This window comes from Argopecten irradians, chromosome 1, assembly GCF_041381155.1.
Source record: "Argopecten irradians isolate NY chromosome 1, Ai_NY, whole genome shotgun sequence".
In the NCBI taxonomy this organism is placed as follows: Eukaryota; Metazoa; Mollusca; class Bivalvia; order Pectinida; family Pectinidae; genus Argopecten; species Argopecten irradians.
In genome coordinates, this window is record NC_091134.1 from 73,896,910 (window position 1) to 73,923,321 (window position 26,412).

Here is a 26,412-nt window from a genome sequence, read left to right on the forward strand (position 1 = left end):
TTAGAGTTACTTCCCTTGTGACGCGTTTCCTCATTTACTTCCGGCAACATGGCAACTGTGGAGTCTATGGTTGTTGAAGACCAAAAAGAGCCAGAAAAGCCCATTGATAGGGAAAAGGTATTTTTTCCGTTTATTTTGTTAACTTTGATAACATTTAAATGTTAATTGTTTATGTTGCTTCTTTTAAAAGAATGCATGCTTCTTACATATTCACCTTTAGAATTCACATATTCACGCGTCTATTTGCATTTAACTATATTTCAATATGATTTGGGCTTGTAATAACAACAAATAGCTACCTAAACTATGCTGTGTAGCTTTCAACTTAGTTGTGTTTCACACCAGATACACAACTTTCTGTACTTTCAACATTATGAGTCACTTTTAGTGTGAACTTCAAAAAAAAACATTAAAATTTTATCTTTACAGTGCAGTATCGATTTAATTTAATTGATTTAATTGAAGTTAATGGACGTAGGCTAGAAGCCTCTATGTCCATATCATAAAACATCAAAATATACATTACAATTACATTTATGTCAATGGTACAGGTATTTGTTAGCTCATATATATACATATATCAATAATTATTATAAATGTTGTCCTTTAAGTGGTTATCTAAGAGGATTTCGAAGTCTTTTGTGGTTTCAGCGTTCACGACTATTTCTGGTAAATTGTTCCAACTATCCACTACTCTGAAGGTAAACGAATTTCTCCTCAGTTCAGTACAGCAACGTTGTTTATACAACTTAAATTTATGCCCTCGAGTTCTTTCGTTTTTATCAAACACAAACAGCTCGGAAGTGACTTTTTCATCAAACTTTTTCTTTACTATTTTGAAAACGTTTATTAGATCACCTCGAAACCTCCGATGTTTAATTGTTGGTAATTTCAGTTTAGCTAAGCGCTCTTCGTATGTGAGATCCTTAAGTCCGGGTAGAAGTTTTGTAGCTCTTCTTTGTACATTCTCCAGCGTCTGAATATCCATAAGTTTGTATGGGCTCCATGCACTGGCCGCATACTCGAGATGCGGTCTCACGAGCGCTTTGAATAATTGCTTGAACATCGGTTCATCCAAAAAGGTGAATGCTCTTCTTATGATTTCGAGTACAGAATTAGCTTTGTTTATTGAATTTTGGATGTGAGTTCGGAAGTCCAAATTAGTGTCCACAGTGACTCCTAAATCTTTCTCGTTGGTGGTTTTCTCCAGAACCACGTCCCCAGTTTGGTTTGCGAGTCGATATGTTCTATTGTTAGGTGATCCCTTGACCTGAAGTACCTTACATTTGTTACCTTGTATCACATCGAATTGCTATATTTGGGTAGATAAATTATTCATTTGATGAACAAAAGTAAATTATTTTTTGTCGCTTCTCGATTGTCAGTCTAAATAGGAGATGGTCTGGCCCAATACCTGCCGATACCTTCAAGTACAAGTGCACTCTAGCTGGCCATGCACCAGACATCTCTCTGTCATACCACATGTTCCATTTAGCGGATTGATGGAATTCCAATTTTCACTATCGGCCATATTGGTTTTAACTTGGAACCCTCAAATGAGACGTGGCAGACGAATTAACCAGTTAATTCCAGCAGAATGTCGTGTACCATTTATAGAAACGTCGGGTTCTTCCCGGAAAAAATGGAACATTCCGCTAAATGGAACATGCTGACATCTAAATCTGGTATCAGGCCCAGAATATCTCGGGCTATAGACTGGACACTGCATCGATTCTCAAGGCAATTCAAATTCCAATCCAAAATATTTCTGGGAAAGAATGAGATTTGGAACTGTTCTGAATATCCTAAAAGCTCTTTAAATGACTTTTTGAGTTCCTGGGTAATTTGTTGATATTTTTCTAATCTTTTGTTTGTTTGTTTAAATATATACATGATAATTATCTTAAGAGGTCCCTTGAATGGGGCGAAAGCACTCATGTAGTCACTCAACCACTTTTTACATGAAGATCAGCCTTTGATGTTTTCTTCTGATCTGTTGTGGATATAGATTAAGGTCTTGTAGAATCCTTGTTATAGTTCCCTAGGCCTCCCCTCTTGATTAACAGTTACCTGTACATGTGATATAATTTAAAACATGCTACACCTAATAATGCTTTTTTAATTGATCATATAAATTTTACATTGAACCATGTGGAAACTTACCTGGTAATCTCCAAACTTGAATATTTTCAGACATGTCCACTTCTCCTAAGAGTGTTTTGCAGTTCTGGAAGACACAACCCACTTAGTGAATTTGCACGTGGTCAAACACCATCCAACGAACTACAGATTTACACATGGTAATCATAGCAACAATACTGATCTGTTTAATTTTTAAAAATTATTTTGATTGTTTAATGTTTAAGCGTCCAGTTTATAGAGGAAACATGTTCACGACCATAGATCTGTTCTTTGAGGCATAGAAAATGGTACAATATTTTACTCATCATATTTAAATTTAAGTTTTGTCCTAAATTAAAATTGAGATTTTTTCCTTTTTGATTTTTTTTATATAACAACCAGCTCCTATAAAAGATGTGGGTTACAAGCTGTTGTAGCAGGAAATATATTACAACTTTTTCATTAGAATAGTAGCTAGTCAAATCATAGATCAAATCCTTGATTGACAACTCTGTATGTTTTGTTTAATGTAACTTGTAATCAAGCATTGGTTCTTTTTATTTTAAGGATGGATGCCACTTTAAAAGAGCTGACAAGTTTGGTGAAAGAAGTGAATCCCGATGCAAGGAGAAAGGGGACGTTTTTTGACTTTGCTATTGTATACCCTGACCCTAGAACTCCTGTTTACAGAATGCGTGAAATCGGTACAACGTGTGCAGGGCATCGTGGTCAGGATGACAGTCAATCACTGACCTCAAAGAGATTTCAAATTGGTGACTATCTGGATATCGCTGTCACCCCACCAAGGGGAGGTGGTGGGCCACCCCCTCGCCGAAATCGGCCGTACTGATCACAAACATCGCAAGACATTAGAAACTTCAAAATCATATTCATCCTTCTAAAGTTTTGTGAAAATTATTAGAACCTACAGTATCTTTTTCAATGTGCATGCATTGTTACATGGAAAAATATTGATGAATGAAGATTTAAGTGAACTAGTTAGGAAAGTTGTAATACCAGAAATTTGATATCTGGATAACTTGTAAGGTAGATTGGATGCATCATTGTGGGTGTGCTCTAAGTTTTAGATTGTGTGAAAGGTGTCGCATCAATTTATGATTGTTGATACAAGAAATGTTTTTAGAAAGGTCATGAAGATATTTTATGTTATTAAATAATTATAATATGACCACATTTAAATGATTTTAGGAAAAGTTTTCCATGAAAAAAATGAAGGTAAAATTAGTCACAAAAAATATAGGATATGTGTGTACATTTGTTATTTTAATTTTCTTTACTTTTAAAATATTAATGCCATTGCCTGATTATAGGAAGAGAGAATTACATTTCTTAGCTCCTGCTCATTGATTATTAATTTAACAGGATTTTGCAGATTTTAGAACCAAAAAAAGTTTTAAATCCAACTAGATGGTTTCTCAGAGTAATTTATAACTTTTAATTCTATTTTTAAAGACTCTCTTAAAATTCCATATTGATATTTTCTGTAAGATAAGTTACGCGAATGTTCATATGACAATGTGTATGGTAAGATGGAGGAAAGTAAAGATAGTATAATATCAGTTGTAACTGAGGAAGAGAGAATGTGTGTAGATGGTTACATTGTGTATTTGTTTCATTCTTCACATGAGGAATTGTATTCTGAACAACACACAAGTAATAAAATGATGAAAATAAATTCTGTATTTCTGAAAAATGTTTGTTACCATATTCGACCCAATAAGCGCCCCCATCACTACAAGCGCCCCTCCCCCTTTTCTAGGCTTCAATTTCACTTACTTGGAATGAAATGCAGACTTGAAATATGAAAAATGTGTTGGTTTCTTTACTGATATCGTTATCAAATTGATTTATGGGTAACTTTGTAGAATAATTTATGAAAGGCTAGTCCAAATTTGTTTCTATTAAGCGTTCCCTGATTTGCTTCATTATTTTAAGCGCCCTGGGCGTTTATTGGGTCAACATGATCAAGTAATGGGCAATATTCTTCCCAATAGTTGTTCCAATAATCATATAAATGGCTATCAATGTTATTGTATTGGCTCAGAAGCATAGATTACAGCAAAATTCTTCGAAACACAAACGAAGAATTTTATTATATCCTATAATAGGATACAGATTGTCATTAAAACAAATTGTATTAAATACGATTTAAATAGGTGATTAGTATACATGTACCAATCTTTCATTGATGATTCAACAAATTGCAAAGTTATTTAATCAAATCAAATAAATAGGGGATATTCCTTGTTTCTTGATGAATAAGTCCTGTTTCTAGATGTGTAATCTATTGGGATTTCATATAAGCATTGATCTTGTTTCAGTAGGCATTCTTAGTTGGAATTCGTATTGGCTTTGAATGCCAACAGAAAGACATTCAAGCTTAAATATGCTTCATGCCTAACCTTAGGTATTTTGGACTCGTAAATTGTTATGCGAAAATGCACGTTTTAGGGAAAAATTGACCGCTAGGTCCGGAAGAAATTTCTGTCAACAAAAAACGAGTTTAAACGGGGATAGCAGATTTACAAACTTTTGTGGAACCAATGTCTTTGTTTATGTAAGCAGCGATCTACATTTACCAAACACTAGTACTGTCGAATGAAAACTAACATTTACGCGATAGGACCGGAGATACCGGCTTACTAGTGTCGGGGTATACAGTGGCGGATTTAGGTTTTGAGGTTAGAGGGGGCGTGGGACAAAGCAAATCAGGCGAGGGGTCTGGGGGCCGCCTAGGCCCCCAGAAGCTCTCGAATAAATGGTGCAAAATCCTGCATTCTGAGGATTTCATGAACACATTTTTCAGAAAATAATTGAAGCCATTTAAGGATGTTTATTTATGGTTTTCGTGTCAAGTGTCATATTTTTTTATCTGAAGTTTTGGTTTAATTTTTTGTTACTTACAGAATTGCAATATCAAAATCTTAATATTTATATGGACATAAAGCGAAGAAGGGCGGGGGTCTGGGGGCCGCTAGGGCCCCCAGAAGCCCTCGAATAAATGTACACTTTTTCCAAAAAATAATTGAAGCCATGTAAAAATGTTCGTTTATTATTTTTGACGTCTAATGTCATATTTTGAATATAAAGTTACAGAATTGCACTGCCTAAAATCTGAATATCTATTCATAGAGGCACGAAGCAAAGAAAAGGATGGGGGTCTGGGGGCCGAATATACGTACCCGGCCTACTATGCCTTTAGGCCGGGTACGAATTGGTCCCTATGTATCGTAGTGGAGCACTGCCTCCGAAAATCACTCGGGCACAGTTTTTCATACTTTTTTGAAGGTTTCCGATTATTTTATGCATATAAATGCTTTTACATATTATTTTTGTACAAAACAAACATAAATGCCATGCTTACTATCTACCGTACCGCTCACAAGACGTCAAAATCACATTTTGTGAACTTGTCGTATAAATTCCCTTCTGAAAGGCCTTCTTATGTATAATGTGAAAAAAATGCCTCGATGAGAATTTGATATTTTATGTGGTTCGGTTGTATTGCCTAGTTGGTAAGCTATATCAAACAAGTACTATAAAAGTAAAACAAACGTTTTATAATGGTTTGCATAATCATCACTTTGCTCCATTAGCAGTAATAGTGAACAATTGTAGCTCTAAAGAAGACACCATTTTCAGTCTAAAAGTCTTTTGAGCTACAATATTGCAGCTAGGGGTCGCCTATTGAAGGTTTTTATAGGACCTATGAAAGTGTATGTGAACTTTTTTAACGATATAAGCTTTTACTTTTATACATTATCTGTCAGATTAGATAATTCATTTTCCCTAACTTACACAATCTTCATAATTCGTGTATTGGACAATGAAAGAAAAGAAGGCTAGTGGTCTTGTCTATGGCCATACGGTGCCAGGAATCATTGCTATCATCCTGTTTTCTAATAGGGAGCCTTTTGTCATGTGCATTAATTTTTAACATCGTTTGTCCTATCTTATAACATTATCGTTAAGATATGTTTTTGTTGAAACAAAAAAAGAAGGCATCTGGCGATGGGGTGCACCCAGACCCTAGAAGCTCTCATTTTCTGTCGCATTTGGTTCTCCATTTGGTTTGATTTTCCACTTTTTTCTTTACACGCATTTTCTTAGGACAAATAAAAGGCTTCTAGAAGCATTCGGCGTCAGTAGTGATCTTGTAACTGGCGTTTTGAAAGTACGCACACATTTGTGAATTGTTAGTCGGATTTAATACAGGACTTTAATGCTGATTCAAAAATGTGTTATATATCATTTACAACCTGGAAAACGAAGGGCATGACATATAGTCAACCAGCAAAGACTCATGGCCAGCTACAATTCCTTCCACCCACCCCCTCCCCCTTTTCTTTTATTGCTAAGGATATCGAGATATAACCTGTCAATATTGAATATTAATGACAATAAATTATCTAATATATTGGGATTTTTATCGGTTTTGTTTTGGAAAAAGTAAATACTTGAAGGGATTTACATTGTAACTTTTAAGCGACGGAGATAAAACCTTAACTTACACGAAAAAAATATAATCATTCCATTGCGCCTGGATACAAGTATGTTCATGCATGTATGTACCACAAAGTCGAATACATTTAGATTTTAAAATGATAACATCAAACGGTAAAGGTAGGAAATGGAGCTTTCTGTCTAATTCTCACTCTTTTTCTAATTCCTTATTTTTTCCCTTTTCCTTTCTCCCTCTTTTTTTTTCTTTCTTCCTTCTTTTCCTTCCTTCCCCTCTTTCTTTTCCCCTTCTTTTTCCTTTTTCTTTTTTTTCTCTCTCCTATTTTAGGGGGGGCGTACGCCGGGTCCGCCCCCCCTTGGATCCGCGCCTGGTATAATACGAATATAAGACTCTTTCATACATGTATGGATATGAAGGATAGGGATATTCTACCCGAGGGTCACACAATATAGTAAAACCCGAGGCTTGCCGAGGGTTTTGCAACATTATGTGATCCCGAGGGTAGAATATCCCTATCCTTCATATCGACTTATGAAAGAGTATTTTTCTTTCATACATCAACGTTTTATTGCAATTTTGCAACTACAATATCCCGCCATTTTGAAATAATTCGACGAAATCCACGACTGAAAGTCAATTTTCCACACATGAAAAATTACGTGATATTTTCAACACAAATTCTGTTGCTTGCATCTTTTATAGTAAAACCAGTCAATTTTGTGGAAGAAATAGAGATTTTGTTGAGGCCGTGACGTCACGTGGCTTTATTGCATGATGGGTAGCCATGCAATACAGCCTCAGGGGACATATGAGTATATTGCCCTAGACCAGCAAGTATTACACATGTAGGTATGAAAGAAAAATCGATATCGTGATGAGAAAATCATCCTTAAAAACCGTGTCAGACAAAATGATACAGTGTTTATAATAGACTCGCTATGATAGTTTAAAAACTTTATTATTTGACAAATTTCTTTAATGAACAAATTATGGGCACAACTGTCTGAAAACAAAAAGGACAAGTATTTAACATAAATAACCCCGTCTCTAAGTTTTAAATTTTGATCTAAAAAAAGAGAGAAAAAATGAGAAAAACAGGAAAAAAAACTGAAATTCGATTCATAAAATGTCCGATGAAACGGCTACTCGTTTAGTGTAAACCGAGTTTGTATGGAGTAATATATATATATAAAGTGACGACTCCATCAAGGTTTGATTCTATATACATTGTTAAAAAAATTACCCCAAAATAAGAAGTTGTGAAACAGAAGTCAACGTATGACGCAAAAACACAGACAAAATATACAACAAACTCGCGAGGCGGTAAAATCTTTATTCAGAATCACGTGACACATCAAGGATATATTACTGTAAACAAAGTCTGGTATAACAATCTAATGGCGAGTCCGACTGACCTAATGTTGAGGTAGACAACTCGACCTAAGTTCCATTAAAAACAAAATCTGCAAGGATATACTAGGAAATTAATTAATAAATTGTCAAAAACTGTAAAATTAAAAATACAAATACCGTCGTAGTTCAATAGGAAGAGAGATAGTGGTCTCACTACAATACTAAATATATGATATAACATAAGATATAAAATTAGGGGTATAAAAACATAAATGTGCATTTGGCAGCTTTGAAATTACATGGGGACGTTTCCGCTCCATATGAGCAAGTGAATATCAAGCATAATACAACAAGATCAGAATTAATTAATCGAAACGAAGTTACTAAATAAAAAGTATGTCCTAACGACCGGATATAAAAATACAAAACAATCCACTGATATAAATATCGAACACAAACACCATAACAAAAACATAATACTCTAAATCGATTAAACTATAGCATAATGGTAGTAAGTAAGATTAGTAGGAAGATCCAGCTGCTAAAATACTTTGTCACAACTTCACTGCATAATAACGTCATAAAAATAGGATTACCTAGATATGATATCGGCATTAACACGTAGACCAAGGTATTTATAATCATAATGAATGGTAACTGTACATAAAAGGTAACAATCGTGTAATATTGACCACAAACTGAAAATATACAGACCTTTCATTATGGCTAAACTAAATGAAAAACTGCATGATGATGGGCTTTTGACGTTCAAGTAGGACAAGAAGTAAATCTAATTGCTTGATTGTAACTTCTTCGAAATTTACATAGTACGTAAATCTTATAAAATTACATTTAACAAAAGGAAAATCAAATGATGTAAGTTATTATCGTCAACATGAGTAATATCTTACTTAAATACCAGTTTTAGTAAAAATGCTATATTGAAGTACTATTCTTCATCCAATATTTATAATTTAAATAGTTTCAGATCATCCCAGTTCACAACCTTTGAAGACTGAGAAATTATATGCAAGATAATTGAATATTAGTATACTACATTTCATCTATTTCCATTAGCATTCCTTTAAAGGCCCACTACCTTTCCAAAACGGCTTTTGATTTTAAAATGGAAAGTAAAGCGAGATCGATAATTTTATAGAGTCGCAAAAGTTATTATCTTACTGTTAATACAAAACTCATCATCATCATCTTTTGAAAAAATGATGAAAATAAATAAAACATTAATTTTCACAACGCGGGTCGTCTTATGTTTCCCGCCGTCGTCCTTAATACCGCGCGGTAGTTGACTATCACTGCGCCAGACGGCAAAACAGCGAAATTAATCTCCACTGTTATCCTATATTACGCAAGGAAATCTTGCATATATTTGAGGTTGTAGCTATGTATTTTCTATGTATTGATGGTTTTTTTAAGAAACTTAAATTTTGCTCAGGAAAGGTAGTGAGCCTTTAACGATTTTTTAATTATTTTGTTTTGTTTGGGGTACAATAAACAAACAAATCATAGCAATGTAAATTCCGGAAACAAAACGGAAATAAAACTCGATTGTACAATTTCCTTGCTATATTTGATATAAACAAATTAATAGACATATAGGCTTATGCTTTAGACATGCAAAAACAATAGACATATAGGCTTATGCTCTTTCCAGTCGGCACAAACACGACCCACTATATATCGGTCATAAATCCACCTACACTTTGATAACTCGACCAGCAGCAGGTAACGTTCAACACTTTTCCTCCTTCATGTGTGTGCTTACCAACTGACCATCGTCCGCATTGGTCACATCAATACACACGGAATCAGATGGCTTTGGCCGGAAAGCGGTCACGACACTAGCCACTGCGCCGAACGATGTCAGTTTGTTGTCAGAAGATGAAGGAAGGATTGATGACCACCGCTGTACAGGTCGAGGTGGAGCCGGGACCCCGTCCTGTTGTGGTACATTAGGACCTAGGTTCGAGCCTTGTCCTAAACTACTCAGTCTTTTCTCTAATATCCTTTCTCTGGCGTTCACTACAGCTGCCTTCTCTTGTAATTCCGATTCTCTCCTCTTTAGGGCCTTTTCCATTTTCTTTACACGTTTTTCCCGTCTCTTCACCTCCCTTAAGTTGTCCTGGAAAGCTTGTTGTGCTTGAAACACTGCAAGGGGAGGAAGCCGTCTTGGTTTAACAGGGAGACCGTTACTATCCTCCTGATCTTCGCCATTGCTTTCCGTGTCATTGTAGACATTTCCGTCGCTCACTGCCACGATAGGCGGCAGTTTGTTTTCTGGAGTTAGCGGCTCTGGTGCCACGTTGTTGGTTTTAAATGTGGACCGTGGAGCTATCTGTTTCCCCGTCGGCATGAACCCAACCAACAGAGGATTTTCAAACTGCGAACTTAAAGACTTTTCGTCTGGTTCTTGGTTCTGAAATTATAAGGTTATTTGATTTATTTCATTTACACACCTGTGTGTTAAAATTAGATTTGTCTGACGCACATTCCTTTCTTTCTCAAGGGCCCTTAAAAGCAGAAGTCATCCCACAAGATCAAACGAGAAAATCGGGAATGAAATGTAGAAAACCATTTCTAATATTTCACCATTATATAAATATTCTATATCGTAGCAATTGGAGTGGTAAGTCATAAAGGGATGGAATATTAATTATTTTTAGTTACCTCAAACCTCAGTATAGAAAGAAAGGACATACATCGAAACACAAACGTTCTAAGAACACCATTAGAAAAATAATAACGGAGACCTATCCTTATTGGGTAGATGGTTCCTGGTACTGACCTTATCCCTACAGCAGCACTCCTTGATCTTGTCACGGTGGAACAGCAGGATGAAGAGGAGGATGAGTAGTATGAGTACGATGACTACGACGATGACGATCACTGTATCTGTAGGAGACAAATCGGTCCAGGTAACATAAAAGGCATTACTCATTTACCTCTAAGAAAAGGCATTACTTATATATCACTGAGAAAAGGCATTACTTATCTACCACTGAGAAAAGGCATTACTCATTTACCTCTAAGAAAAGAGATTACTCATTTACCTCTAAGAAAAGGCATTACTCATTTACCTCTAAGAAAAGGCATTACTCATTTACCTCTAAGAAAAGGCATTACTTATCTACCACTGAGAAAAGGCATTACTCATTTACCTCTAAGAAAAGGCATTTCTTATATACCACTGAGAAAAGGCATTACTCATTTACCTCTAAGAAAAGACATGACTCATTTACCTCTAAGGAGAGACATTACTTATTTACCTATAAGAAAAGGCATTACTCATTTACTTCTAAGAAAAGACATTACTCATTTACCTCTAAGAAAAGGCATTACTTATCTACCACTGAGAAAAAGCATTACTCATTTACCTCTAAGAAAAGACATGACTCATTTACCTCTAAGGAGAGACATTACTTATTTACCTCTAAGAAAAGGCATTACTCATTTACTTCTAAGAAAAGGCATTACTCATTTACCTCTAAGAAAAGACATGACTCATTTACCTCTAAGGAGAGACATTACTTATTTACCTCTAAGAAAAGGCATTACTCATTTACTTCTAAGAAAAGGCATTACTCATTTACCTCTAAGAAAAGACATTACTCATTTACCTTTAAGAAACGGCATTACTCATTTATCTCTAAGAAAAGGCATTACTCATTTACCTCTAAGAAAAGGCATTACTCATTTACCTCTAAGAAAAGGCATTACTCATTCACCTCTAAGAAAAGGCATTACTTATCTACCACTGATAAAAGGCATTACTCATTTACCTCTAAGAAAAGACATGACTTATTTACTTTTAAAGAAAGGCATAACTCATTTACCTCTAAGAAAAGACATGACTCATTTACCTCTAAGGAGAGAAATAACCTATTTACCTCTAAGAAAAGGCATTACTCATTTACCTCTAAGAAAAGGCATTACTCATTTACCTCTAAAGAAAGGCATAACTCATTAATCTCTAAAAACTAAAAAAATATTACTCATTGACCTCTAAGAAAAGGCATTACTTATTTACCACTAAAAAAAGGCACGACTCATTTACCTCTAAGAAAAGGCATTACTCATTTATCTCTAAGGAAAGGCATTACTCATTTACCTCTAAGAAAATGCATTACTCATTTACTTGTATAGTAGAACGCTTGCCCTTTTATGGTGCTGTATCGCTGAAGCATGCTGCCGAAGACACCAAGCAACACACCTTGCCCGGTCACATTATACTGGCAACGGGCAAATCAGTCGTCCTACTCTCTGTATGCTGAGCACCAAGAATGAGCAGAAACTACCACTTTTATAGACTTTTTATATTTACCTCTAGGATGCGAAGTTGGTTAGCTAGGAAACATAAAAAACATAACAATTCCCAATACCCTTTTCACAATAATAAAAAAAGGAATATTAGCTATATTCTATTCTACATCGAGAAATCCAGTGTTGATAATGACTGAAGAAAAATGGCAACTAAGGACATGATGTGAATTCAGAGACACTAGGAAAATAAAGTCGGTTAGGAAGAAAAGATTAGATAAGCTACAGAATTTAGTCGCCTTTAACGATCATGCAATAGGGACAGCAGGTACAATTCTTACACCCTACCCTCAGCAATTTCAACAAAATTCACGAGTTGTCATCAGGTCAGAATTCGGCAAAACAAAAAACATATACTGAGCAAAATCTATCAACGTTGTTTCAAGTTATTATATAGAAACCAAACAACAATCTATTTTCAGTAACAATGACCTTTGTAGTTGCCCTATGACCCAAAAGCAATTACAAGTTGTGTTACGTCATAAAGTACCATTGGATGAAGTTGAAATAAATCCCTTTAACTGTTCCCTGGAAACCGACATCCGCAGACAGATAGACAGACATCAGACAAACACTGTAGTACCCTCTGGTCATCGACAGACAGACAGACAGATAGACAGACATCAGACAAACACTGTAGTACCCTCCAGTCATTGACAGGTGACTACACAACACGAAAGGTATCAAACTTATGTGTACCATACGGAAACGAAACAATATAATATGTATCACTCATTTACGTCTTAGAAACAAAACACATGGAAGGTCTAACTTATTTACCTCTAGGATACAAAGTTGTTCAGCTAGGAAACATTAAAAAACATAACAATTTCTAATATATTTTTCACAATAACAAAAAGGAATATTAGCTATATTCTATTCTGCATTGAGATATTCAGTGTTGATAATGACTGAAGAAATTGGCAAATAAGGACATGATGTGAATTCAGAAGTGTGATTAAAGTCAGTCTGACCTGTTCGATAATAGCCGTCATCATTGCTTTAAGTTTGGGCGTATGACTTGGTTAGATTGAAAAAATGAAGTGGCTTAATGGATGAACCTTACAGGCGATAAATACAGACCTTCAGTACACCACTACGTATAACTGGATTACATGCAGATTATTTGATAACTACGTGTGTCTAAAAAACTTACATGAAGAACTTTGATCTTCCTCTCCCGAATTTTTTCCCGCGTTCGCATCACTTCCGGTACCAGTTCCGGTGTTAGCACCATATGTTGTTGGTTGGTTTGTTGACGAAGGAGTTGGTGCTGGTGGTGTTGTTTGCACTGTTGTTGTTGTTGCTGGTGATGGACATGGTGGAATGTCGCTTTGTTTTATAAACCCCCTTCCTTTAGAGGACCCACAAGCCAAGGTCAGGTTCGCAAACGAATTCATAGCTGAAATATAGAGGCAGATGGGAATTAAAGAGTTGAAGATGAGACTGAAATCTTCTAACGAAAAGTAGGCAAGTTTTTCATTTCATCAGTAATGGTATCAATATAAAACCAACTGTACCTGTTACCAATAGGAAAAATTTGCCCGCGTCGTTTGGGAGAGAGTTGTTCGCCTGAGTCTCAAGATAATAAGAACCACTATCGTAAATGTAAACAGGTATGAGATCCGTGTTAGAGTTACAATCCACCACAGTAGTATTCCCGCCATCTTTTATCGTCAGTGATTGGCTACAGGACCCAGCGTTAGAGGTCAACATAAGGTTAAGAGCCCGGACTCGCAGTTGTGTAGCGCAGGAAGCAGCCACTGAGCAAGTGTAAGAAGACGATTTCGTCATACTACCAGACGGGTACCCAGTGTTCCAAAGAAAGACTTCGGCATCAGTAGTACTAGAGTTCCCACTGACTGTTTGTATGTCATTTTCTGAAAAGATAAAGAAAGTTCAGTTAGTTTACTTTCGTATAAAGAATATCTAATCGTAGAGTTTAATCAACAACAAAGAAACACATAGAATAATTCCTGCGAGTAAATCTACCTGAAAATAACAAATTTTCTAGGCCTGAAATCTTTTTAAGTGTATAATATCGGAAACATATATTAGAGAGATTGGCAACTCCGCCATCTTTACGATCGGCAGATGTACCTCTCTATTTGCTTAAGGTTTTTTAGATACTCTTAAATAGTTAAATGCAGGAGAATCACTTTGATATGTTACAAAAGTTCAGTAATTTAATTTTCAGATGATTTGAGTATGAGTTAAAAAAAATCAGCTGAAAAAAAGCATCTCATATCAAATCATATTAATCGGGAAAACTGGTCATATCAAACCATGATATAATATTAAAAATTTGTATTGATAAAGAAATGTGTTTAAAGATACACTAAAAATTAATTAACCAGGACAAAATGTCTATAAACCGGAGGTCCGTCTTCCTGTCAACAAATACAAAGAAGTAGCTTTGCAGAAATTGCGCTACTGTGCTAATGTCATGTTTGTAATACGCTACGTTAAATAAAGCTTCTTGTATCTTGTATCAATCACTATATGTATGTGTGTCTGATAGTATACTTTGAAGTATTTGTTTTCAATTTCCCATTAAATGTATACTTTATTTTTGAGACTTCTTTTCATTTTGTGTGTTAATGGTAAACGATTAAAAATTATTTACATATATATTTATTTATTTATTATATTGTTTATACTGACCAGGGACACAATAAAAATTCGCCACCATGTAGTTTGTCTTGTCCAGAAAGGACATGCTACCACATGTTGGCGTCCCCTCCCAGGACACCGGTGTTTTGATACAGGTTGTTTTCCCGTCACAGTTCTGATAATATTCCCGATGCTTTTCTCCCTCGTACTTCTTCCCGCAGTCTCCTTCCTCGTACTGGCAGCAGGAGTAAGTTACATTCAGTCTGGTCATGATATTCGGGCATCCAGAGGCGACAGGTTTGGCGTACACAAACACCGACTCCATAACGATTTTCTCCCCGGCATTACAGGAGGCGAAGATGAAGTTTTGGTTTGTAGTCCCATAGCAGGCCGAGTAACTGTTGAGCTGAGCTCCATCACAATTTCCTTCAAAATAAACATCAAACGTTATGAACCCAGCTGAAACAATAATTATTTACCACGTATATTTTGTGAATCACACAAGATATCGATACCAAATTAAGTACTTTAATTCATGTGGAAAATCAGCTTTAGATCAATGGAAATGCCATCGTTTTTATCTGGTTATCTAAGTAATGAAAGCACACATAGACTGTGGCTTCATTTGAATATCATAATAGATATCTGGTCATATAAGTAATGAAAACATACATAGACTCTGGCTTCATTTGAATATCATAATAAATATCTGGTTATCTAAGTAATGAAAGCACACATAGACTGTGGCTTCATTTGAATATCATAATAGATATCTGGTTATCTAAGTAATGAAAGTACACATAGACTGTGGCTTCATTTGAATATCATATTAGATATCTGGTTATCTAAGTAATGAAAGTACACATAGACTGTGGCTTCATTTGAATATCATATTAGATATCTGGTTATCTAAGTAATGAAAACATACATAGACTCTGGCTTCATTTGAATATCATAACAGATATATGGTTATATAAGTAATAAAAGCATACATAGACTCTGGCTTCATTTGAATATCATAAAAGATATATGGTTATCTAAGTAATGAAAACATACATAGACTCTGGCTTCATTTGAATATCATAATAAATATCTGGTTATCTAAGTAATGAAAGCACACATAGACTGTGGCTTCATTTGAATATCATAATAAATATCTGGTTATCTAAGTAATGAAAGCACACATAGACTGTGGCTTCATTTGAATATCATAATAAATATCTGGTTACCTAAGTAATGAAAGTACACATAGACTGTGGCTTCATTTGAATATCATAATAATATATTTTCATTAGACTTCAATCTATCAGAACTAATAGAAAAAAAAAGTAAAAAAATAAAATATATATATATATATATATTGTTAATTCTTGCGCAATATAAATCTTAAGCGTGTCACTCACTGCACTGATTAGTATAAAGCTATCTACTTACTGTTAACTATCTATCGATTAGTGTAATCTCGTAAACTCTGGTTCTTTTGTGTTCGCTATTTGAATTGCTTTATAATGGAACTCAATAGGCGACAATACAATGTTGACCAGGAAGTAAAATACTTGTATCCAAGGAACCACTGTACAATTACCCCTCAAGGCTTTGTGTGTGTAATTTCACTGTGTATGTATAATGCATATATACATGCATACTGAATTCTATTTATAATCTTTCATTTTGACATTGAAGTCAATTTTACTATTTGTGTCAGAGTTCCATTCAAGGATCCTTTCTCCGAGAAGTCTTTTTCAGTTGTAGAGAGTTTTTGGAGAGGGCATTTTATACTATGATATAAAATGGAATAAATCATTTGATGATAGTCTAATTTTTTTGTGGATCATTATTAGTTGTTTGGCACACTGCGTGGTTTTATCGGATTTTCCCTGTTTTGACCATATAGTGGAAACGTTGAAGCCAAATCTTCCAATTTATTTGTGTGATCAGTATGAATGTTGTCTTAAAAGAAATAGGTACACACAGTTAACCATTCTATAGGCTCAGAATAGCAGCATACATGTTGTATATTACTGCTACCCTCTAGATTTCGAATGTCAAAATACCACATTTCACTATTTTTGGCAGATTAAATTCTCCATACAAACAGTTCTGATGACTAACGTTTTCTTAAATTAAAAAAACCGATGGTCTTTCTAAAGCTGATATAAGAATTGAGGGTCAGGGTGCTTGATTTCTTTCTAAAGCTGATATAAGAATTGAGGGTCAGGGTGCTTGATTTCTTATCCAACTGCAATATTTGCTTTTCAGCATGACATATTGTTAAACTTATACATTAAAATGTAACAATGCCACTAAGTGATGATTAAACATGTTTAATTGTTTTATATTTGATTAAGTGAAAGTGTTGAAGTAAAAATGTGAGATTTCTACTTTCTGCAAAGTGTAATAAGTACATATTTTCAAAATGGCAGTCATTTTCTAAAATTCGTGTAAAAAGCACAAGCGACAGAAGTTGTTGACATATTATTGTTATGTCAATTCGCTGAAAATGAAAACAATCACTGTTTAGTTTTTCATCAATACTTACTCACTAGCAGTAGAATAGCGGTGATGATCATTCCATCAGGCAGGAGTCCACCATCGGTAAACATGATGTAAAATAGGTCTACCACAACATAACCGATAATGGTAATAAGCTAATTTCTGATATCACTCGTAAGGTATGGACGAATTGGCACCGTAGCTTTCCATGGCACAGTTCAACGAATCCGCCACTTGATGACCGCTGCTGATGTACTTCTTTGGAAAACAATGTATTAAGACAAACTTTGATGTACAATAAACAAGGATTAAAAAGTTACTCAAGTTACAGATCACTCCTCTCCACAAACACTCCAGTGTTGCTCTGTGGATTTAAATATATGAAAGACACATAATAGGTTCACTGTTTATTAGAAACAAGGTCCACACAAAACAGGTAATAATTGTCGGTCCGATCAGCCGGCTGTTGTGTCGTACTAATAGGTTTACTGTTTATTAGATATTTGGAAACAAGGTCCACACAAAACAGGTAATAATTGTCGGTCCGATCAGCCGGCTGTTGTGTCGTACTGTCAAATTTCGGTATAAAATCCATAGTCGCTTGCACGTGGAAATACCTTTATGTTTAAACGTAACACTACCATTATGTTAACCTATGATGTTCCTGATAAACGATATCTCGTATGTAAACCCATGTCATTAATCTGGGAGTGCAGCGACGCATTATATAGACTGTCATCTGATCAAAGTGGTGGTACGCTGCCTGCTTACCACATTAATAGCAATTTGGTCATGAAAGAAGGGGTCATTTGACACACAGAGGGTAGAGACATTATAAATATGAATACTTCATTTGTATGACTCCGAAAACCTGTGTAAAAATGATATGAAATCAATTGTTTGCAATTTTTTTAGGTTCCACAGGTTGGCAGGTTTATATCATTAAAAGGAAGCATTTGACTATTGATATTTAATTTTTACTTTAGGATTGTCAACAAGAGAACAAATTTCGCTGAGAAAAGATTATGGTTTCGTTGATATTACATGAGGAATATATTTTCTTTTTATATGAAAATGTGAGAGTGATGTACTATTTCTATCTATGATTTACCATCATGATGATAATACATCGTCACGAGTGTCCATGCATTTGTACGTGATAAAAATGACAGCAAAACGTTCATAGAATGAAACAAAAAATAATGACATAAATTATTACTTTGATCTTCAGGCCACAGAATTACAGTTGCACCTCCAATTTCAGTGGGATATCTTTTTGTTTGTTAATTTTTTCATTCACACAAAATCGATGCATTGAAGAAATAGAAGATATGTATATCTTTTCCGAAAAGAACAATTGAGGGCATCTACTCCGAGAGCCCATATTTAAGGATACAATCTTTACACCGAAGTATCGAGGTTAAAAGACTGGAGTATTCTAATGCATTTCTTTTGTTAAAACGATATACAAAGACAGGTAATCAACAATTTAGCGGTCATTGACAAGATACACATGGCATTGCATATAATCTCCCTTCTCAATGGAAACTCGATCAATGTGAGAAATACCACACCTCGTCACAAAACATATTGACTAATCAATGAGTTACACGGACCAGGAAGTCAAATTACAGTGCCAAACACACGTAAGCAATGTACTGTATACAGGTCAAACAAGATACGCTATATATTCTAAATTACTGGGCAATAATGATCACAAGATATTGACAAACACGATTATTTATAACGTGAACAACATTTTATTCAACAACTGTTAAACAACATTAATTAACAACATGAGATATATTGTTATTTTATCTTTACAAATCATGTTTTCAAGAATTGATAGAATTTATTTAAGCACAGTAAACTATCAACCTATTGTGTCTGTTTATTTCTGAAAGGGTGTAGAAACTTATTGAAACATCGATTTTATTACGTTACCCTATACTAACATTAGTCTGAAGTCTAACTACTCTATGGTTGTGTTCAGGCTCGATTGGAATCCCGCCTCACTGTTGTTCATAAATGACAGTAATTGACAAGCAAAGGTGTCACCAAACCCTGTGGTATTTTGGTCAATTCATCTACATCATAGGTTAATTTGATAAACCTCTTGAACTGACGACTATCATGATCACTGAATTGTTCATAACTGCGATGTTAAAATACTAAGTCTATCCCTATAAATTCATCTACAACAAAGGTTAATTTGTTAACCCCTTCAATCACTGACAATTATTACTGATCATAACTACAATGTTAAAATACCAAGTCTATCCCTATTTACGGGGTCGCGGTGGCCGAGTGGTTAAGATGTCCCGACATATTACCACAAGCCCTCCACCTCTGGGATGCGGGTTCGAATCCCGTGTGGGGCAGTTGCCAGGTACTGACCGCTGGTCGGTGGTTTTTCTCCGGGTACTCCGGCTTTCCTCCACCAACAAACCTGGCACGTCCTTACATGACCCTGGCTGTTAATAGGACGTAAAAATAAATAAACCAAACTAAACTATCCCTATCAATCATAAGCAAAACTTCCTGGTCGGCGTCTCGCTATTTAACGGTTTATCATGTACGCCAAAACCCGTACTAAAACCAATACAGCTTATGTTATAATAATTGTTGTGACGTCAGACTAATGTGACGTCAGACTGATGTGACGTCAGAGTGATGCTACGTCTACTGTTACCGTATCGGACTTTATGGATGCCCTTAGATTCACAGTCGTCGTGTCATCACTTTTCCTCAGTTTGTTCTTTTTGTGCTTCTTTTTCTTACGTTTTTCTTTTTCAGTTTTCTTTTCTTTATGCGTTTCCAACCCTTTCTCTTTAACGACAGACGTTTTGTTTATAGGAGGGAGTTGTTTATGTTTTTCATACATTGGTGATGGGGCAGTGTGCATCAGTACCGACATAGGGGCCACCTGGGGGATCATATTTCCCACTGGAGGGCCAAACAGGAAATTCTCATCTGAAATCTCATTTATTTCTTTTTCTTTGTTTTCTGTTTCCGGATGCACACCATTCTGAAAGAAAATATAGAGCACACACTAATTATTCATTGTGTTCCCTCTTCCAATCTCCTCATACTGTCCTATAAAAACATTGATATTCAAAAAAAATATACAGAATAGTAGGGATAATAATTATGGAAAATCATTCAAATACTTTGTTGTGATTTTCGTTTCGAAGAAGATATGAGCGAGTTAAATTACACGGATTCCAGTTGAAACTCTAATTTCTAATTCTAATTCTTATTTACAAAATGGATAATGACCACTTACCTTACATTTTGTAATATACAGATCCTTAATGCGATCCCTGAAGATGACCATCACACCTACAATGGTCAGCACTAGGACCCCACAAATGGCACCTATTATAATCCCTAAAACTGATATCCATGGCAACACCATTTAATATCAACAGTACATATAATGCTCCTTTATCTTTATAAATATATCAAACGAATGGCAGATTACAGAAGCAGCAGCATTCCTTGCTATATAACCTGTAAACACTACAACATTACCTTTGCTTTTTTGTTACGACTATTTGGACGAAGGTTACACTTTGAGTATTAACACATTATAGAATTTGACTGTACTTTACAGCAGACATATAACACAGGAATGTTACCGAAGTACAAATTGTAGACATCAAATTGTGATCTAACACCAAGCTATATTTATCAGAAAAAGAAAACTGTGTCGGGCTGTTCAAAGGATGATTAGCTTAACCACATGATTAGAGGAAATTTCTCATTTCCTGCAAAAGTTTCTATGGATCTTTTAATATTTTGTAAAATTTGTGTCACCAGAAATATATAATCTTGATTTGAAAATTGTCGGTAAATTGTAATTAGCTTAATCACCTTTTGAACAACTGGAACCTGATCTTTTAATTGCACAGAAACAAATGTAGAGTATATGGTATGTATAATTTTAAGTGGTCAATGTGGATACTTACAGTTAGACTCGTCCTGAGACGCTTTGTCGTGAGATTGTTGTGAACTCCCTGTGTCTGTGACACCTGTAGCATTGACGTTCGGCTGTCCAGACCCAGTTGTTGAGGTACTGGTGGTAGCATCAGTGACTGATGTTGTGGTCCCAGCACTAGTGGTACTATCAAATGTGTCATTAGAACATTCGGGAAGGTCTTCGGGAGAAACTCTACCCTCTCCAACTGATGTCCCACAGGCTAAAGTCACGTGATCGTCATCATTGGCGTCTGTTGTATTTAAAAATACGTGATTTACTAAGTATAAGACTAAAACATAGCCAGAAACGTGGTTTTAGATATTCTTTCAGAAAGGTATTCATATTCATTTCTTATTTTTGCTATTGTGTTATGTGCTTCACCCTTTATGAGTTTGTAATCTTTTAGTTTATCAATCTTGTGTTTTGTGTATGTTTGAATATATCCGCTCTAAATATTATGCAGCATACTTTATCTAACCCTTCCTAACTTCAATATTTCCTTAAAACTGACTGCATAGTCTACCCTTTTAATTCACACTGTATTAGAAGTATATGCTGGCAAATTTTAAACATTGCTGTATTAGCATATATGTACAATGCACTCGATAAGTGTTATAAATCTTTTGTTTAGCAATACATGTGTGATATAATAGTATTAATTATTAATCTAACATTTAACCTACATGTATTTACTTTTTTGTGATACTCATACTACATATGTATGTGCTACTTCATTTTAGTACAAGTATTTTGTCTTCAAACATTGTCTTCTTACACTTGCTTGCTTTACTCACCCGCATGCTGCATTGTTTATAATTTATAATGTTATTTATTTGTTTTCTTACCTTGGTTGTCACAATGAATAATAGATCTACAGGACTAATGTTGTTTGTTACTCAATATTCGACATTTAATATTTTTGTATCTAACAGAGTGAGTTTAATTGAATTATGCACCGAGTATAATGGGCTGGAGATCTCTGTCACATTTTACTGTGTTTTCCTATCAAATTAATTATTATTGATGTTCCTGATTTCAATGATTTTCGCGATTCATGAACTACATGACAACTAATCGCAGTTTAATAGGGTTACAGTACAATTCCTATTGTCTTGCCAGTTACTGACATAAGAAAACAAAAGGAACACTTACCGCCAATCTGTAATAGAAAATAGCCAGCATCTGTGCTCAAAGTGTTGTTAACCTGTATTTGGAGATAATAGGTGTCGTTGGATATATTAAGGTCTGAGGGAAGGAAGTTGGTGTTGGAATCACATGATAAGACATGGGTATTGCTCCCGTCTGTTATGGATAGTGATTGGCCACACAGTCCTCCTTCTTTTGTGAAATTTAATGTCAGTGTCCGTATTTTGAGAGTCGTGGCACACGAGGCTGATACCGAACATGTGTAGGAAGAGTTGGCAGGCAATGCTCCGGTGTTGTTTCCTGACACATACCCAGGATTCAACAGTATGGCGGCGGTAGTATTAACACTTCCGTCCTCACTGATGTCCTTCACGCCATTCTCTGTAACACATGCACACGTGTAATAACGAACTGTTCACATATACTTAATTGAATGCCATTCCATAATTAAAGAAATTGATGAAACTGCAACAAACTTTATTACAAATCGGAATGAAGGATGTAATTCACATACAAATTTTGAAGATAGATACCCAAATGAAGAAATATGTTAGCTATTACCAATATTTAATATACATAATAAACCATGTTAGTCTTTCGAACTAACACACCACTGGAAGCTAGCACATAGCCGGACTCGGCTATTTCCGTTTAACCAATCAGATTCGAGGTTGGTGGGATTTGTTTCCGATCACGCCGTCTGTTGCCAGGTTTACATTTATTAAATATGCTTTTCCACCAACGAATGGTATTTTCTCTCCATCAAATATATGAGCAGACGAATTGATTTTTTCTACAGGAAGTCTGAAATACATTAGTCTAATCATAGCTTTTGTATGTATCGGTATATCAAAACAGTTAAAGTATGGGGTTGAGGGATATATCAAGTTTCCGGTTTCCCTCGAACTTGCCTATATTTAAGTATGGGGTTGAGTGATATATCAAGTTACTGGTTTCCCTCGAACTTGCCTATTTTAGTATGGGGTTGAGTGATATATCAAGTTACTGGTTTCCCTCGAACTTGCCTATTTCCCTCGGCTCCGCCTCGGGAAATAGACAAGTCTCGGGAAGCCAGAAACTTGCTATATCCCTCAACCTCATACTTTAACTGTATAATAGAGTTGGTCACTAACCTGATACACAGTAGAAGGAAACCATCATATAATTGGTCCTAAGTGGGAACACGGAGGAATTACACGGAGCGTTCGTCCAAGCGACAGGTGTCCAGTAGCAAGTAGTCAGGCCATGACAATTTTCATAGTAAGTGTTCTTGTTGAATCCATCGTACTCACTTCCACAATCACCAGGGTCGTACTGACAACACTCTGTCGGAGTAGCGGCTGGATTCGTCATCGTCTCGGGACAACCTAAGGACAGAGGCTTTGCATAAGCATAAACCGAATCCATCACAATTCTCTCATCATCGCCGGGGCATGACGCCTTAATAAAATTATCGGTGGTGATCCCATAACAGGCGGAATAGGTGTGACGATACAGGCCCATCGCACCTGTGGAGAAAGTAAAAGGTATAGTATACCATTTTCTTTACAAATGATTTTATTCAATAATTTGAACATAAAACAACAGAATATTAATGACTTTAAAACACAACTAATATTTACAGAACCACTAACCTAATTACCGAATTTGATCTTCAGAAGATAACAGAGCAAGAATGGCTTCAGAGCATCGCAAGTAACAGTAATTAGTATTTTATATCTGAAAGTCTATCTCTCCAACATAATAACAATGAACATCGTACAAATGAACGATCACAAAAGAATCTTCTTATATCACTTAATTTGTGATTTTCCTTTAATAACGTGTAGTTCGACAGAAGGACATTGGGATTTCAGAGTACATAAATAACGAACATTAAAAATGTCTATCGGACAATAACATTGATGTCAGACAATAACACATTAATAACGAACATTAGAAATGTCTATCCCACAATAACATTGATGTCAGACAATGTCTATATCACAATAACATTGATGTCAGACAACAACATATTAATAACGAACATTAGAAATGTCTATCACACAATAACATTGATGTCAGACAACAACATATTAATAACGAACATTAGAAATGTCTATCCCACAATAACATTGATGTCAGACAACAACATATTAATAACGAACATTAGAAATGTCTATCCCACAATAACATTGATGTCAGAAAACAACATATTAATAACGAACATTAGAAATGTCTATCCCACAATAACATTGATGTCAGACAACAACATATTAATAACGAACATTAGAAATGTCTATCCCACAATAACATTGATGTCAGACAACAACATATTAATAACGAACATTAGAAATGTCTATCCCACAATAACATTGATGTCAGACAACAACACATTAATAACGAACATTAGAAATGTCTATCACACAATAACATTGATGTCAGACAACAACATATTAATAACGAACATTAGAAATGTCTATCCCACAATAACATTGATGTCAGACAACAACATTAATAACGAACATTAGAAATGTCTATCCACAATACAGCACACAAATAACGAACATTAGAAATGTCTATCCCACAATAACATTGATGTCAGACAACAACATATTAATAACGAACATTAGAAATGTCTATCCACAATAACATTGATGTCAGACAACAACATATTAATAACGAACATTAGAAATGTCTATCCCACAATAACATTGATGTCAGACAACAACATATTAATAACGAACATTAGAAATGTCTATCCACAATAACATTGATGTCAGACAACAACATATTAATAACGAACATTAGAAATGTCTATCCCACAATAACATTGATGTCAGACAACAACATATTAATAACGAACATTAGAAATGTCTATCCCACAATAACATTGATGTCAGACAACAACATATTAATAACGAACATTAGAAATGTCTATCCCACAATAACATTGATGTCAGACAACAACATATTAATAACGAACATTAGAAATGTCTATCCCACAATAACATTGATGTCAGACAACAACATATTAATAACGAACATTAGAAATGTCTATCCCACAATAACATTGATGTCAGACAACAACATATTAATAACGAACATTAGAAATGTCTATCCCACAATAACATTGATGTCAGACAACAACATATTAATAACGAACATTAGAAATGTCTATCCCACAATAACATTGATGTCAGACAACAACACATTAATAACGAACATTAGAAATGTCTATCCCACAATAACATTGATGTCAGACAACAACACATTAATAACGAACATTAGAAATGTCTATCCCACAATAACATTGATGTCAGACAACAACACATTAATAACGAAATTAGAAATGTCTATCCCACAATAACATTGATGTCAGACAACAATATATTAATAACGAACATTAGAAATGTCTATCCCACAATAACATTGATGTCAGACAACAACACATTAATAACGAACATTAGAAATGTCTATCACACAATAACATTGATGTCAGACAACAACATATTAATAACGAACATTAGAAATGTCTATCCCACAATAACATTGATGTCAGACAACAACATATTAATAACGAACATTAGAAATGTCTATCCCACAATAACATTGATGTCAGACAACAACATATTAATAACGAACATTAGAAATGTCTATCACACAATAACATTGATGTCAGACAACAACACATTAATAACGAACATTAGAAATGTCTATCCCACAATAACATTGATGTCAGACAACAACAATTAATAACGAACATTAGAAATGTCTATCCCACAATAACATTGATGTCAGACAACAACATATTAATAACGAACATTAGAAATGTCTATCACACAATAACATTGATGTCAGACAACAACATATTAATAACATTAAAACGAACATTAGAAATGTCTAT

The 26,412-nt window shown here is 35.0% G+C and overlaps 2 protein-coding genes across 2 annotated transcripts; one reads left to right on the forward strand and one right to left on the reverse strand.

Annotated features, from left to right (window-relative positions):
- LOC138307731 (histone deacetylase complex subunit SAP18-like) lies at window positions 1-3,817 on the forward strand. The gene is made up of 3 exons (XM_069248589.1): window positions 1-117; window positions 2,194-2,300; window positions 2,689-3,817. Exons 1-3 carry the CDS (start codon window positions 49-51, stop codon window positions 2,969-2,971), a joined length of 459 nt encoding a protein of 152 aa, XP_069104690.1. The 5' UTR covers window positions 1-48; the 3' UTR covers window positions 2,972-3,817.
- A 4,103-nt stretch (window positions 3,818-7,920) lies between these two features.
- Window positions 7,921-24,052, reverse strand: LOC138307756 (serine-rich adhesin for platelets-like). Its single transcript, XM_069248626.1, has 9 exons — window positions 23,660-24,052; window positions 22,533-22,907; window positions 21,433-21,630; window positions 18,052-18,076; window positions 14,957-15,303; window positions 13,813-14,172; window positions 13,449-13,694; window positions 10,761-10,867; window positions 7,921-10,391 (listed from the first exon to the last, which is right to left on the reverse strand). Exons 1-9 carry the CDS (start codon window positions 24,027-24,029, stop codon window positions 9,708-9,710), a joined length of 2,712 nt encoding a protein of 903 aa, XP_069104727.1. The 5' UTR covers window positions 24,030-24,052; the 3' UTR covers window positions 7,921-9,707.
- Between the last annotated feature and the right edge of the window lie 2,360 nt (window positions 24,053-26,412).

Coding starts and splice junctions, on each gene's coding strand:
- LOC138307731 (XM_069248589.1), top strand. CDS start 49: ATGGCAACTGTGGAGTCTATGGTTGTTGAAGACCAAAAAGAGCCAGAA. Junction 118..2,193: donor AGCCCATTGATAGGGAAAAG/GTATTTTTTCCG, acceptor GAATATTTTCAG/ACATGTCCACTTCTCCTAAG. Junction 2,301..2,688: donor GAACTACAGATTTACACATG/GTAATCATAGCA, acceptor TTTTATTTTAAG/GATGGATGCCACTTTAAAAG.
- LOC138307756 (XM_069248626.1), bottom strand. CDS start 24,029: ATGGGCCTGTATCGTCACACCTATTCCGCCTGTTATGGGATCACCACC. Junction 18,077..21,432: donor GCCGAACGTCAATGCTACAG/GTGTCACAGACA, acceptor TTTACATACGAG/ATATCGTTTATCAGGAACAT. Junction 14,173..14,956: donor GAATTTTTATTGTGTCCCTG/GTCAGTATAAAC, acceptor TTATCTTTTCAG/AAAATGACATACAAACAGTC.